Source organism: Eptatretus burgeri, chromosome 10 (genome assembly GCF_056783735.1).
Source record: "Eptatretus burgeri isolate ZD-2024b chromosome 10, Ebu_testis_v1, whole genome shotgun sequence".
In the NCBI taxonomy this organism is placed as follows: Eukaryota; Metazoa; Chordata; class Myxini; order Myxiniformes; family Myxinidae; genus Eptatretus; species Eptatretus burgeri.
In genome coordinates, this window is record NC_140970.1 from 25,265,594 (window position 1) to 25,281,747 (window position 16,154).

Consider the following 16,154-nt stretch of genomic DNA (forward strand, 5'->3'; position numbering starts at 1 on the left):
CCATACAATGTGTTTAATACCCCCATGTACCTCATATCATCTTGTCTACACATACACATGGGAGGGTGTGCGCACAGCGAGATGTGGACTACACTGAGACAAGAGGACTTCTTCTTTCGAACGTTGCACAAGGCTGCGAGTAGCATCATTGCCTGGGGGAAAGGCTGTGCTGCTGATGTGATGCCCCCTCTCGGTTAAAACAGGAATTTGTAATTTAGTTCAAGGTGTCGGCAATAGCTCTCCTCCTCTTCACGAAGCACACTGCAGGATCTTTAACGTCCATCAACTAATGCCGGAAAATGGGACGCTAAGTTGAATGTCTACTTGAGGGACGGCAGACACAGTCATGCCTCGCCCCTGCCTGCGAGACACCATGTTGACAGTTTGTAGCTGGGCCATTAAGATTTTAATCCAGGCTAGATGATTCAGAGGTGAGTGTGCTCACCTTTGGGCCATCCTGCCAGCCCAAGATAGGACAATATCCTCACCATTGGAAATGAACCAGGCAGTAAAACCATCTACTGTTTTTTTACGGCAAACTAAACACTACGACTTCATCATGAAGTGAAACGTCCCTGCCCCTGGCTCCACCCTTTTACCCCTTACAGCCATGGAGGATGATCATGCACTGAAAAACTTGTGAAGATTTGGTCATATTCTTCTATGTAGCTTGCAGGCAGTGTCACATTTTTCCAGTGATGGGTGAGTCTCCTGGTTTGTTTATTTATTTATTTATTCGTATACAGCCTGTGGCTGCCTCGCTGCATCATTTTCTGGGGGCATGGTTGTGTCGCTGATGCCCCCTGTTACCAGTAAGCTGATATTCATTTTACCCACCTTAGAAGGATGACAGGTTGAGTCAACCCACCTGGTGTTAATTCAATGGACAGGCAGGGGCTTGAAATGAAGACCCTAGGATGTTAAGCCAGTCACCTTAACTGTTAAGCCAATACCATGCTTAGTTTCCTGATGCTATTAGAATATGTGGCTTTACCTGCTTTTGGCTTCCCCTTTTCCTACAATTTATGGCTTAAAAAAAATTAACTTGAAGAGGTTGATTTAGTCTCAAAGTTGATAGTTTCAGATTATTTCACTGCTTCCTCATCCTCCCCCTCCTCTCAGGCACAGTGCAGTCTCTCCTCTCGTGTCTCACACAGTCAGAGAAAAAGGAGACCGTAATGTAAATGCTCGACCTCAGCTCTTGCCATCAGAGAAAACTTCAGCTGCTTGTATAGTTGCAGATTTTTATTGCCCATTATGGCATTATACAATCTCCCTGAATGTTGAGAGGTTATCATTGGTTTCTTGAAACATTATCATCAACATTTGCTTACCATTTGGGATCTCCACTGATAAATCCAAACCAGCTCTGTATTTTAAAGAAAGGGAGCTGCAACGGAATCGAATATGTTTACCTCTACACCGACAGGGCAATAAATACCCGAGTAAAGCGTTTTATCATTCTTCTGCGTTTTATCATTGATGTTGATAAGCAATCATTAAAGATCATCCTAACCTAATTACATCCCCACAGCTGTCAGACAAGCATCAAATTTTATGGGGCAATGGTGAAAACTGTATTTCCATTTTCACCACACATGTTTGCATTCCAATGTGTGAAAGTGGGAAAGAAGAACACAATCGTAGCGAGGCCTCATCAAGCTGCAATTGCATTCCGCATTGAATTGTATTGATGGAGGAAGGGTTCCAAAATGGAAATTCAATGTCTCATTGTGATTGAGTAAACTTCAAGTCACTGTGACCGTGCATAAAACACATTAGCGTGTAATTATTATCAATAATGATGTGTTTAAATAACTTAAAAGACAGATGGCTGAGGTTACATTAAGAATAGAAGAGGAGCAAGTACAGAGTTGTGGAGGATTGCAGGTGCCAAAAAAAAAAAAATCACTTTTTGAACCGAATGATAATTTTGGAGGCGTGCATAGAAAGAAAGAAAGAAAGAAAGAAAGAAAGGACAAGTTCAGATCAGAGTCCATCTGCACTGTATACTGATTTTGATGTACCATACTCTATTTGTTTTTGAAATGTAGACATTTATATAGCTCACAGACATATAAAGTTAACATTAGCAACAAGTTGATAAATCATAACATGTGGACTTTCAGGAAGTAATGCAAATAATCTCATGAGAAGTGCTGGTGCAGGTAATATCAGTTCAACAGATTAACTCACCTTCCCTTCATTGATATCAGTCCATGAGTTCACTACGTTGTCTCACGGATGAGCACTCATTCAACTTGGTTTAAGTTGAATGAGTGCTTGAGATGTTGACTCTTACATGCATAATATTATTTCTGCTTGTGAGAGTCAACGTCTCTCTGGATATTCTCAAAAAGCTGCCTCAGTGCCGGCGAGTCTGGTAGTTCACTGTGACTGCAAGCAGCCATCTGTCTTCAGGACTGGTCTCCTATATCTACTGCCCCTGATAGTAGCTCAGCCTGGGAATTCTTCAAAAAAAACCCTGCTCTCTCTCTTATGCACAGATTCATGCCATCTTGTCTTCAATTATTGTACTCTTCTTCCAACCCATGGAAGACTGAATCCTGGCTGGTGAAGCAGTTGCTCCGCCACAACTTGCCTTCTCTTCCTCGAAGGCTAATCTGACCGAAGGCAATCTCAGATCGTTCCAAAAAGTCTGCAACAAGTGTGTCCACTCTCAGAAGAGCCAGAAAACAACATCTGTCCGATCTCAAGAATAAACTTTCAATTTTGTCTCCCTCCTCTAAAACACGATGGCACCTTGTTAAGTCTGTCTCTGTAGTATGTCGCCCCTCCAACTCTTGGGTCTCAGCATAAGTCATGATCTTTCTTTGGCAAACCAGAATTCTAAGTTGGCCTCCAAAGCCAGCTGCCAACTGGGCATCCTCCATCATGCAAAGTCCTTCCTTCTTTTCCTTGCAAAGACCTGAACTTTTCTCCACCAACAAGACTTTCATCCGCAGCTTGATGGAGTACTACTCTCTCCTCTGGGCTGGAGTCCCTGCCTCACACCTTGCTCAGCTTGATGCTGCGGAAAATAAGGCCTGAAAGATCATTGGAATCTCCCATGACAAAGATGAGTCTATCAACCTATCACTTTCCCATCGCAGACAGGTCAGTGGTCTCTCTATCTTGTACCACCTCCTTTCTGTTCGTGCACCCTCTGCTCTTTTCATGCTTTGTTCCCCTCATGTTTCTGCAAGGTGTACACAGTCCACCACCAACCCCCTTCTGGTGAAACTCCCAAAATGCAGAATCTCTGCTCAGCTCCACTCATTCATTCCTAATTTTTCCTACCTGTGGAATCAACTTCCACATTTTCTTCAATCTCGTTCTTCCCTCAAGTGCTTCCCTCATCTGCCGTAAAAGGTCACAAAGTGCTGACGTTTCAGCCCTTGACCTTCGTTAGGCAAGGTCAAAAACATCAGCACCTTGTGATCTTTTATGGTGGATAACATTAACAATTTAATTCTCATGTTTTTACTGTCTTTAACCACCAATGCAGACCACGAGTTCTTTGCTGGAATTAGTAACTATTTAAGCTGCCAATCAGGCAACACACAGCTCTGATATTTTGCCCTTCGAGTGGTCTTCATGCAGGACCCCTTTGGCAAGGACAGGATCGAGACTGGGATGAAGACCACTTGGTAGCTGAAATATCAAACCTGTTCCTTACCTGATAGGCAACTACACTTTTTGGTGGTGCCTTAATTTGTGGAATATTTAAACAATGTACATGTTTGCAATCTTTTTTTTTAAACGTTTTAGAAACTCTTTTCTTTGCATTTTTTTTTGCATTATAATGAAATTATTGGGAAAGTAAGGAATGTTGCAGGGGGAGTGGGTGCAGGTGTGATGGTGGTTGTCACAGGAGAGAAAGTGGGGTAGCGCTGGTGGTTATGTGTACATGTTTCAGCTGGAAGCAGTTTCCATGAACACATTAAGGATCCAACTGGAAGGGCACTCGGTAGGGTGCCACATAATGCCTGATCCACGAGAACATATTGGGCCCAATACATTTTTGAACTAGAAGGGCACTTGATAGAGCGCATACCTCCACCACGCATTGCCTGATCCACGAGAACATATCTGGCCCAATACATTTTTGCAATATCATGCGATATAGTGTTTTTGGCAATATCTCTCAATGGTGAAGAATCACTTTAAAAATTAAATAATTTTCGTATCAGATCTTCACCAAAATCTAATCAGTTAGTCCTGGTCACACTCCCAACCTGTCCACAAAATTTCATCCAGATCCGTCCACAACTTTTTGAGATATCCTGCACACAAACAAACAAACAAACAAACAAACAGACAGACAGACAAAGAGGGGTGAAAACAAAACCTCCTTCACCTTTGGTGGTGGAGGTAAATATTTTAAACAAATGCTCAAAAGTTGAGATTTTGTTTAACAATAGTAAGTGATACAACATTGGATTGAAATAAATACTTGAAAAAGAGCAAAATAAAATGTTCAAAGATATATAATTGGGATCCATAGGTACACAACCACCGCAGCCCTCCTCCAAACCCTCCCTTCCTTCTCCCCCACTCTCAGCACTTAAACACATTTCTTGCAGTGACCAATACACCCTAAATCCTGCCATAATTGTATTTCACTGCTCACCTTGGAACGAGTGAATCAGCTCGCTGCAGAGTTGTAGGGTCCAGCTCAAATATGGTTGCAAGATCTCCACCTTGAGGCGTACAAACCAGGGATGAGGTCACGTGTTGGTTTCCACCTGCACAGTGATCTTGGGAAGCCTCAGCTGCATTTGTGACATCATGATCGGCCTGAGGCAGCCATGCAAACGAGGAGAAATTTGGAGGACAAAGTAGAAGAGTTTCCAAATAATGTGTGAGAGAACAGTGATTATTAATAAAAGGGAATTTGAAAGCAAAAGAGGATGGAGAAGTACGAGTTCAATGTTTCTTTCATTGCCAACGCACCTGCTGTGATGGATCTCCTGGGACCTCCACGACCTGTTCAACGACCTTCAAGATGTGCAAAGATCACAAAACACAAGCATTTATTGAGACGAGCGTTGAACGACTGTAAACAATTTAAATAACAAGACCTGGAGCATGTTTTTGAGACTGATCACACCGTCATCATTCCAGGTCAACATGACCATGTTGTCTCCTTGTTAAAGCGTAAATGACACAACATCAAGTTTGGTCGGGTGCCACCATGTCGGTATATTTAAAAACCAGGCCACAGCTGCAGTTGTCCGGTGTCATGTGTGGTGGGTTCATGGAGGCATGGTCATATGACCAAACCGGGGGAAATACAATTACATCTCTTGTAATGACCATATTTGTGGTAAAGGGCACAAAAATAACAAACCATTCTGATGCGGTTTAGAAACGCATCTCAGGAAGGGTGGCTCAACTGACAAATCAACCATTCATCCACACCTCGGCAGCAAGGTAGCTGTCTGTTGCAAGGTGTTTGAAGCGGAAGAGACTGTTCCAGTGTCCCGCACCTCCACGGCAGGGGTCTAATTGCACCACCTGCAAAAAGGTCATGAAAAACAAATATAAAGAGTTGAACCACCAGTCATTATATATTGTGTGTACAAGTTCAGCATCCAGACAGAACCAATGATAAGATGCAAAACAAAAATATATAAATAAACGGTACAAGATATGGTAGTGGAAGTTTGATAAAAGCAAGAAAGTGCAACTATTACTACTTTCTTATTCTTCTTATTCTTCTATCAACAGCTCCAATTATTCCCAAGTTATTGTGAGGTCAGTCAATGGACGATTTTGGCCCAAGTCTGGCCAGGCCTGACAACTGCAGGTGGCAGTAATTTGGAATTTAGCTAGGGTACCGGCACCAATGTTTTTTTTGCCCCTCTTTCCAAAATACACCGTGGGATATATAATGTCCACCAACAACTGATGCAGGCATATGGGTATGGCAGCTTAATGTCCATGAGATGGACAACACACACACGTTTATGTCTCACCCTCCATGTGAAATACCAGGATGGCAGTTTATAGTTGGGTCAGGATTAGAACCCAGAGTGTACGCACTTCTAAGCTATCCTCCCAACCCCCCACCCAAAACATTTTTTTTTGACAATGAATAAATGAAAATAAAACATTCAATACATTATCCATCAAAAAACACCCTGAACATCTTCAGTTGACCAATATAGTTCAGGTACACCCTAAACCACAAATTTAAACTTCAATGTTTTTGTCTCAACGGTCATCCGAACATTAAACAACCCCGTTTGCTACCGCTAGCATTGGTAGAAAGAAGAAAAAAAAAAACATAACAAAACAAAACAAGTACTCTTCAACTCAGTAATTTTAATAATTTTACTTGAATCTTCTTGAAAACGTCCTTGGAGTATTTGCTTATACTTTTCCCGTCCTTCCTTGCCTGCACTCGCTTCCTCCCACAGTTTTCACGTTATTGTTTGTGTTCACAAGCTGTCTGTTTCCAGCTCTTTAAATGTTAATTTTTCTGTGTTTCTTGCCTAAAACCTGCTCATTTCTTGGTAGGTGCATAGCAAACTCCTGCTCGGAGTTGCCATCTTTGGAGCACTTTACGTGCTCGAAGGTAGAATCGTTTGTAAACTTTTTTGCAAAGGCACAATGTATCCGGAGCTGAAAGCACTGCAAATGACTGTAACGAATAGTAAGCTCTGAGTGAGAGAGACACGGCATATAGAATGCCTTTATGGGTGGCATAAATTGAATTGTATTTGAGATCAAAGAAAATTGTTGTGGCTGTTCTTGCCCACAGCGACGGGAATCGGGATTGATAGTTTTGTCCTCCAGGTCACATCCGATGAGGTAATTGCGGGTAAGAAAAACCACACGTGCGTGAAATAGGAAATACACGACTGATTTCTCTTTTTATGCCATTTGAGCATACAACTCAGGATTAATTGTGCATAGACCTGAAACTAACAGCTGCCACTGCAATTGCTTCCAAACAACACGCGCCATTCCACTGATCGGTTTAACAGATGTCAGAAAGACGACAGATCCATATTTATTGAAAGGAACGATTAAATTTAACGGATATGCTGGCCAAGACCTTTACCTATAAGTGGAGAGGAGCACCCTAGGCATGGATATGTTGTAATCTTTCTATCCAAGAGCGGGTTTGTACGTATGACTGTTAAGTGTCTGTGGTTTTGTGCAATGCATCCAATGGTTTGGTAAGGCCCGTTTATGGCGCTTGCTCGGTGGCCAGAGTTCTGCTTGCTGGCGGATGTTTTTCAACAATTTTTCAATTTCAGGCAGAGATGAGAGATATATTGACAGACAACATCTTCGGGTTAATCACCTACTTGAGGGACAGCCAAGCTGCATGGATTCCCTATATCATTCATTGTGCGAGTTTCCAATACCAAGCATGTGTTTGACTTCACTCTTGTGATGCTAGCGCATCGCATGTGATGTCGTTTTTATATGAAATCCCTTGTCACGCTTTCCGTGGTGTAGCAGAAGATATTGGTCATTGATCCTGAAACAGTCACCGCATCCATACCAGCACAAGTATACCGTATCACAGCGTTTTCAAACAAATATGGTGACTGCGAATAATCATTCCGCTGGATAAATCGAGAAAAAGCCATTTCACCGAAGTTAATTCATCCAGGGTGAAGATTACTCAGATAAGAAGATTGTTCAGCAAAACAAGTGGCTTTGATCAGATGACACCAGATTTGCATTGCACAGCAGACAGCCACCATCATTGTCAGCCTTTTCATGTCAGGCTCATCTCTGTTTTTGTTTAATGTTGTCGAATTTTCTGGTAAATTTGACTCATAATTAAGGTGTATTAAGCATTCCACACAAGTATAACCTGAATATTTGTGAAATTGTAGCTTGAATGTTGTGTTTTCCACCTTGGCACTGGGGTGGGGAATGTGACGGTGCACAGGTTTTGACTTTTGCTGTTAGCAAATCTGGTCAGCTCAAATCAGAGGAAATGCCGACCGTAGAATCAGAGTAAAACAGACGTGCGGTGTTACTTATGAAAGACTAAGTGCTTCACTAATTCAGTGTTGCAAAATTTTTTGTTACTGTACCATTTTGAGTGTTACCGTATAGTGTTTTCAAATGTTAAAGTAAAACATCTGTAATCGTCATCGTGTAATATTTCTTGATTTCAAACCGTAAAAATTAATGGGAACTCAGCACCGACAATTCAACAACAACAACAAAACAACAACAACAATTCAATTCACCAATTTCAATACGGCAGATCAGAATAAATGGAAGAACTGGCAATGGTGGAGTCTGAGGATAGAACAATATTCTCTCATGTATCGAAGGTCGGATCTCGATCCAGATCCGGATCTTCACTAAAATTGAATCAATTCGTCCTTGTCACATACCCAACCTGACCACCAAGTTTCGTCTGAATCTGTCCTTAACCATTTGAGAAATCCTGCCATGCATCGGTTTTATCCAGAGTTACATTTCAACCACAAGAGGGCGCAGCTGGATTAAATCATGGCCAGATGAGAAAGCTCGGCTGCAATTATCATTCCGGGCAGAATTTACCATTGCACTGCCTGGTGCGCCATTCCACAACACACATCTGTAACGGAGTGTAACCAGGCACTGCTGGCCCACCTCAGAATTCAGTACAATTCCACATTTGAAATAAATCTTAAGTACTTGAAAGATGCCGGAAAGCTGCGCTTGCTACAGTTGTACCAAATGGAGGAGAAACAGTGGCATCTCCTTTAATAAGTTAGTAGTAGTAGAGTGTATAACGTCAAACGACAATGAAGTGTTAGTCTTACTTTACCACCAGATCATGACCATGTTAAAGTTAAATGTCATCGTAGACTGAAGAACATGAACATTGTTTTATCGAAACAATCGACGAGTTGATTAAATCATGCATCAGTTCAACATTAAAAAGAATAATCGTAGAAATAAAAGCGAGTTTCATTTCGCGAGTGAAAAGTCAGACTAGTTTTATGAAGCCTTTTTAACATAAAACGAATGTAAGTATGTGGGCTTGCTGGGGGGTATTTATTGTGCCATGTTCAGTGGAGTGTTTGTGATCCTTTCAGTGTCAGCAAGTTTTTGGTCCGAAATATATTTATAACTAGAAAATACAACCCGTCGCTTCGCTAACGGGGACAATAAAGGGGGGGGGGGGAGGAGAGAGAGAAGGGGCAGATGCGGGATGAGGGGAAGCAGAGAGGATGAAGAATGGGGAGCTAGGGAAAAGGTGGGGAGAGTGACACCTCACCAAACATTGCTATTCACTGTGGAAGGGAGGGGTGCGTGTGTGTGTGTGTGAGTGAGTGAGTGAGTGAGTGAGTGAGTGAGTGAGTGAGTGAGTGAGTGAGTGAGTGAGTGAGTGAGTGAGTGAGTGAGTGAGTGAGTGAGTGAGTGAGTGAGTGAGTGAGAGAGAGAGAGAGAGAGAGAGAGAGAGAGAGAGAGAGAGAGAGAGAGAGAGGAGTGATAAAGGTGTGGGAGGAGAGTGCTGCAATTTATTAGGAGGGGGAGCAAAGAGGGGACAGACTGACAGAGAAGGGAGGGGGGCCGGAGGAAAAATAAAAAAGAGAGGTGTGGGGTTGAGGTGGGGTTAGCGAAGAGAATGAAATGTGATGCTTAATAACCAAACATGAAAAAAAAATTAAAAACATAAAAACATGTCAGAACAGCTGTACACACAACGACACAACAAAGTTTGTAAAGTAATCCACTGGCACATCTGCAAAAACTTTGATATTCAAGTTCCAGAAAATTTGTGGGAAAATTAACCAAAAGCAATCACTGAAAACATGAAAGTACCGCTCACGTACGACCTAATGATCCCATCGAGCATGAACATCGAAAACAAAGCATTGCGACCAGATATCATACTTAGGTACAAAAAAATGATCAGGCATTGCTAATTTAAGTGGTAATACCAGTGATTTTGGACTAATGATGCAGAAATCAAGAAAATCACCAAATACCAAGATCTCAAGCTTGAAGTGAAAAGATCCTGGAAACTGAAGAAACTCACGGGAATGATGAAGAAGAACCTCACAGAGATATAAAAAAAACATCCCTGTGAATATTACTACAAACGAACGACATTTGGAAGCCGTCCTGGGCAGAGTAACGATCCTGAAGAGAGCCCTCGGCACAAAATGTTGAGAACAGAAAACTTCACAGCTTGGTCCATGAATCGTGACCCCTCACCGAAATGAAGGTGGATACTTTGAGCCCACCCTGGGAGGACTCCATCCCACATTCTGAAACCCACGTATGTAGATACCAATCAAACACACACACACACACACACACACAAACACACAAACACACACACACCCACACACACCCACCCACACACACACACACACACACTTCGAGGCCTGGGAGGGATCAGTTCCACCTTCTGAAATGCATATGTGGAGACAAGAACCAGCAAAACACACACACACACACACACACACACACACACACACACACACACACACACACACACACACACACACACACACACACACACACACACACACACACAGTTCCGTTATGGTAATACAGTTTATAGAAGTACACATGCATAAAATACATAAAAACGACAAACACAAAAACTTACCTTTAAACAGAGTTATTTGAAAGAGGAATTCACAGTAGAGCACTTCACAAAACCTCCAAAAAAATAGACACAGATCTGGCAGACACTATGGATAGGTATAGTAGTCCCTCAGGGGGACAGGGCATGAGGTCTGCCAGTAAATGGATTAAATCATTCACCTTAATGAAGCTGGTTTATTTTGTTACGTTCTGAATTTTTTTTGTTCACTCAATATAATTCTCCAAACAGTAGAAAAATATAAATTTAATGCTTCGGAAATTTCACATTTTCTTGTGTATGTATGGAGGAGGGAACATAGCCTTGCTTGCTTAAAGTAAATAGATATATCGGTTTAGTTATAAGACTCGTTAATTCTTCAAATTATCAGATTTCACAACAGATGTCAACACTTATTTAGTCCGGACGATATCCGATCCTCAAAACCGAAATAATATTTCGATGATATACTTTATTAATCAGTCCGTGAGAGTAGATCGTGGAAAATCGTATCATATAATGCATGAAACAGCTCCAAGCGCCTCATATGAAAACTAGAGTAATTACAAAAGCTTACAGTGATTCATAGCGATGATGAACAGGCATTCGATATGTGTGAGGAAAGTGAAGAAAAAAAACTTTATTGTTCAGAAATCGTTGCAGCCTGTTCCAAGTCAAGGTATGGTTGAGCAGGCCAAAAACATGGTGGCTTCAGACTCCAGCAAGGTTACCCAGGAAACACCTTAAGACACAGAGAGCGAGGTGGCTGAGGATCGCCGGATGAAGGATATAATTAAATAATGCCATTAATTACACAATGTAACAAAGATTTTGTTTGAGTGAATTTTTTGGTTGTTTGTCTTTTATTAGGTTGTAAGAATGCAGATAAATGCATATCTTTCATGTCGCTAATCGTTATTAAGGAAATGACCGATTTTTTGAAAAAATAACAAAAAATTGCATATTTACATAAGAAAATTGCAGAAAAATGTCTTTGAACATATATGAAACTATACAACAGCGTTGAAACATACAGGGATATGCTAATCAGAAGTAAAATATAGCATACTACATATTCGATAAGACTGTTAATTGAAAACACACAGATTTTCTGCTCTTTCTTCGGTGAAGAGGCTGGGTTTCTCGGACCAAACCCCAGACGTAGTCGCCCATCATACGCTCATTATACTGGCCCTGGTAGCGCTTCTCAAATTCCATCACATCTTGGTGGAAGCGCTCACCATGCTCTTCGGAGTTGTCTCCCATATTGGATTTTAAAAAATCCAAATGGGAATGCATCGTGTGCAATTTCAGGGACATTCTGCAACCCATCTCCCTGTAGGACTTGAGAAGATTGTCGACCAGTTCGCGGTAGTTTTCTTCCTAGTTGTTACCCAAGAAGCCCTGAACAACCGCAACGAAGCTGTGCCAGGCACGTTTCTCCGGTGCCAACAACTTTCCGGAGAACTCCGGGTCCTTCATTAGCTTTTTAATTTGCGGTACAACGAACACCCCTGCCTTTATTTTTGCCTCCGACAACTTCGGAAATACCGCTTCCAAATGCTTGAAGGCAGCGGACTCATGATCTAGTGCCTTCACAAATTGCTTTATGAGCCCCTGCTTGATGTGGAGGGGTGGCATCAAGATCTTCTCCTGCTCAACCAGCGGTTGCCACTTCACGTTCTTCTCCCAATGACAAAGCCCGTTCTTGATGGCCAGTCCTTCGTTTCATAATGTCTCGCTGTAGCTCGGCTATCCCAGTAGCAGAGGAAACAGGGATGTTTTGTGAAGCCGCCTTGCAAACCTGTCAAAAAGCCAATCATCTTAAAGTCACCAATCACTTCCCAATCATGCTCTTCGTACTTCACCAGGCGCAGCAGGTGCTTCACATTCTCATAGCCTTCCTTTAGCTGAACAGAGTGGGCGATAGGGATGCTTGGGTACTTGTTACCATTGTGCAACAGCACCGCCTTCAAGCTTCTAGTTGAGCTGTCCACGAACAGTCGCCAGTTGCTGGGATCATACGGGAATTCAATTTCTTCAAACAAGCCGTTGATGTCGTGACAATAACACACTTTCTCATCCAGTGTGAAATACTGAGAGAATATGTCATGACGTTGTCTCTGTTTTGTTACCCGACAGTTCTCGTCCAACAACTTCCACTGTTTCAACCTGGATGTCAGTAATTCTGCTTTTGATTTGGTGAGTCCTAGGTCCCTGATAAGATCATTGAGCTCCGCTTGGTTAGGGAAATGCGGAATAGCCGGGGTATCATCTGCAACAAAGACATCGTCGTGGGCATCTTCTGTTTCGCTGCTGGAACTTGTGCAAGCATCTTTCGTGATCACCGGAGGGGGGTTGGGAACTGGAATCTCCTCACAATGCATCACCGGACGAAGAGATGATGGCAGATTGGGGTAGTCAAACACAACCGTCTTCTTTCCCCTGCGGTGACACGTCACTACCACCATACAAAAGTAGCAGTTGTTTGAGTGATCTGTTGGTTCCCGCCAGATTCTTGGCACGCCAAACTTCAGTTTTCGTTTCTCCCCTTTGTACCACGACTCCAGAGTGGACCAACAGCTTCCGCAAACCACGTGTGGTGCCCAACTCTTGTCCTGGTCCCCTAATTGAACTCCAAAGTACGCCTTGTAAGCCGAACAGAAGAGATTCCCTTCAATGATGGTGTACTTGACTGACTTGACATTCAGAAAGACTCCGCAGACATAGCAGAAGTTATCAGGATCATGCTTGCAGGAACCTCGAGCAGAAGCCATCATGAGACAATATCTTTTAATAAAAGAACAAATATAATAAGACGAGTTGAAGGGAAAGAACGGAAACAAAATGCAACATATATCAAATGACTACTTGAATGAATCATATAAATCATACTTGAATAACCTACTTGAAAAAATCGTATTTTTTTCAAAATAATTTCAAAATATTTTCGAAATCACAAAACGATCAACAGTATGCTATGTTTTACTTCTGATTAGCATATTCCTGTATGGTTCAACGCTGTTGTATAGTTTCATTAATGTTCAAATACATTTTTCTGCAATTTTCTAATGTAAATCAACAATTTTTTGTTATTTTTCAAAAAAAATCGGTGTCATTTCCTTAATAAAAATTAGCGACATAAAATATATGCTTTTTCTTCATTCTTACGACCTAATAAAAGATAAACAACCAAAAAATTCACTCAAACAAACTTTTTTTTTTTTTGTATACCTTGGTCGAGGCTCGTATGAGAGCTAACACACAACTCACATCAAGGAGGCATGAGACAAGAGGGGCGGGAGTGGAAGGGACAAAACAGTGGGGAACAGACACATTAGGTGAACTGTGGAAGGGAGAGGGATGGGGATGGGACGAACATGGCGAAGAGAAGATGGACATTTCAGGGACTTTCAGGAAGGAAAGCAGGAGAAATGAAGGGAGTGGGCTTGGGTGGATTATCGGGGGTAGAAAAGATCGAGGATTTGGATGGGGGAAGATAAGAGGTGGTGGTGAACAGCTGTTTTGAAAGCCTGGAGGGAAGAATGGGAAAGAATAGAGTGAGGAAGTTTATTCCAAAGGCGGGAAAAAAGAGGAATGAAAGAGTGAAGATGAGCAGTGATTCGTGATTTTGGTAGTTTTACCAGAAGGGGGTTGTTGGCAGACCTTGAGCGCCCTGTGGAAATGTGGTGGGGACAAATCGCAGAGAGAGCAGGGGGGGGAAAGGCTGGAGAGGCGTCGGTAGAAGACAGAAAGACCACCGACCAACCTGCGGTGATTGAGTGAGAGGCCCAAAGACTCAGCTTCATTACGGGAGATGCCGATGATCTTAAATGCCCTGGTTTCGACAGCGTGAAGCCGAGAAAGGTGGGAGGCAGGAGCACCAGCCCAGAGGGGAGAGCAGTACTCCATTAGGCTACGGACAAAAGCTTTGTAAGTGGTCAGGAGCTCCAGAGGGCCGAGGAAGGACTTAGCACGACGGAGGATTGATTCCCAGTCGGCGACTGGCTTTTGAGGCGAGGTTGGAAATGTGACTTTCCCAGGAAAGGTAATGGCAGATAGTGAGACCTAGAAGCTTGAAAGAAAAGACTTCTTCCAGAGGATTGTTGAGAAAGTAGATGGGGGGGGTTTTGTAAACGGTCCTTTCGAAGAGACATAGTGAGAGTGTGAGATTTGTCCGGATTGAAAGACATGTTCCACGTGTTGGACCAGTTTGTGATTTTACCCAGATCTGCAGTGAGCGAAGAAGCTGCTGCTTGCCGGTCTGAGGGATGACAGATGGTACGGCAGAGGGTGGAGTCATCGGCAAAGAGAAATAGAGGATTTTCCAGAGAGTCCGAGAGATCATTGATGAAAACCAGAAAAATAACAGGGCCCAGAACGCTACCTTGAGGAACTCCAGCCTGCACAGGAAGAGGGGATGAAAGAACTCCATTTAGGGCCACACGTTGACTGCGACAGGAGAGGAAGTCTGCGAGCCATGAGTGGAGATGGCCTTGAATACCATGGGAAGAGAGTTTGGTGAGTAGGGCAGGGTGCCAGACTGTGTCAAAAGCACGTGATATGTCCAGGGATATGGCTCAGATTTCCTGTCTGGCATTGAGGACCTCCATCCATTGATGGGAGAGCAGAAGCAGCATATCCAGGGTAGAGTGACCTGGTCTGAAACCAAATTGATGATTGGAAATCAAGCCATTGGAGAAGAGGAAGGATTTCATGTCTGAAGCGATGATGGATTCCATCACCTTGCTGATGATTGGGAGAAGGCTGATTGGTCTGTAGTTACAGGGATCTGTTTTTGCACCTTTTTTATGCAGGGCAGTGATGTTAGCAGATTTCCAAGCAGATGACCTTGGGCAAATGAGAGGGTGAATAGAACAGAGAGAGGGTGAGCAAGAGCAGAAGAGCAGGCTTTGAGGACACGTGGGCTGATGCCGTCTGGACCGGTTGCAGAATCTGACTCGAGGTTTGAAAGCAAGCTCTCCACCTTGTCAGGAGAAAAGGATACAGAGTCCAGGGACAGTTGGGTGCGACTGGGTAAAGTGGGTAGAGATAGTGATGGGTTTAGGACACAAGATTTAGCTGCAAACACCGAGTTTAGACATTCAGCTTTATCACGTGTGGAATCAGCAGTGCGGCCATTTGAGGTAAGGGAGGGGATGGAGAAGCTATCCAGTCTAGGTTCGATTCCTGACCCAACGGAGATTTGTCAGATTGTTGCTTTGCAGGCCAGGCGTTGCATCACAAAGTGCATCATCCCTCGGATGGGCATTAAACTGGGTGTCCTATCTGTTCGCATAATTTGGTGGATCTTAAAGGTCCCACGGCGTAGTTCGCGAAGAGTAGGTGAGTCATCACTGGTGCCAAAAACCACTTCCATTCTAATGTTCTGCCTGGTCAGCCAGTTTGTGAAAGTTACATAATGTTATCTTCAAACGGTGTGTTTTAATTAACCCAAACACCCAATTTTCACTCTTGGACTTCCTTGGAGTTTTCTTAGTATGTATGCAAAGTTTCAGGGTGATATGTTTTATGGTTTTGTACTTATGGAGGAGATACACTGACACGCACGCATGCACGCACGCAC

At 42.9% G+C, this 16,154-nt stretch overlaps 1 protein-coding gene across 1 annotated transcript in view; it reads right to left on the reverse strand.

Annotated features, from left to right (window-relative positions):
* The window catches only part of LOC147018114 (inositol 1,4,5-trisphosphate-gated calcium channel ITPR1-like), a 489,954-nt gene that overhangs the window by 357,165 nt on the left and 116,635 nt on the right, over positions 1-16,154 (reverse strand). Inside the window, exons 9-11 of the mRNA XM_085900071.1 lie at positions 5,425-5,520; positions 4,957-5,001; positions 4,634-4,800 (exon numbers count right to left, since the gene is read on the reverse strand). Coding sequence (XP_085756197.1) covers positions 4,634-4,800; positions 4,957-5,001; positions 5,425-5,520 — 308 coding nt within the window. The remainder of the gene's footprint in view (positions 1-4,633; positions 4,801-4,956; positions 5,002-5,424; positions 5,521-16,154) is intronic.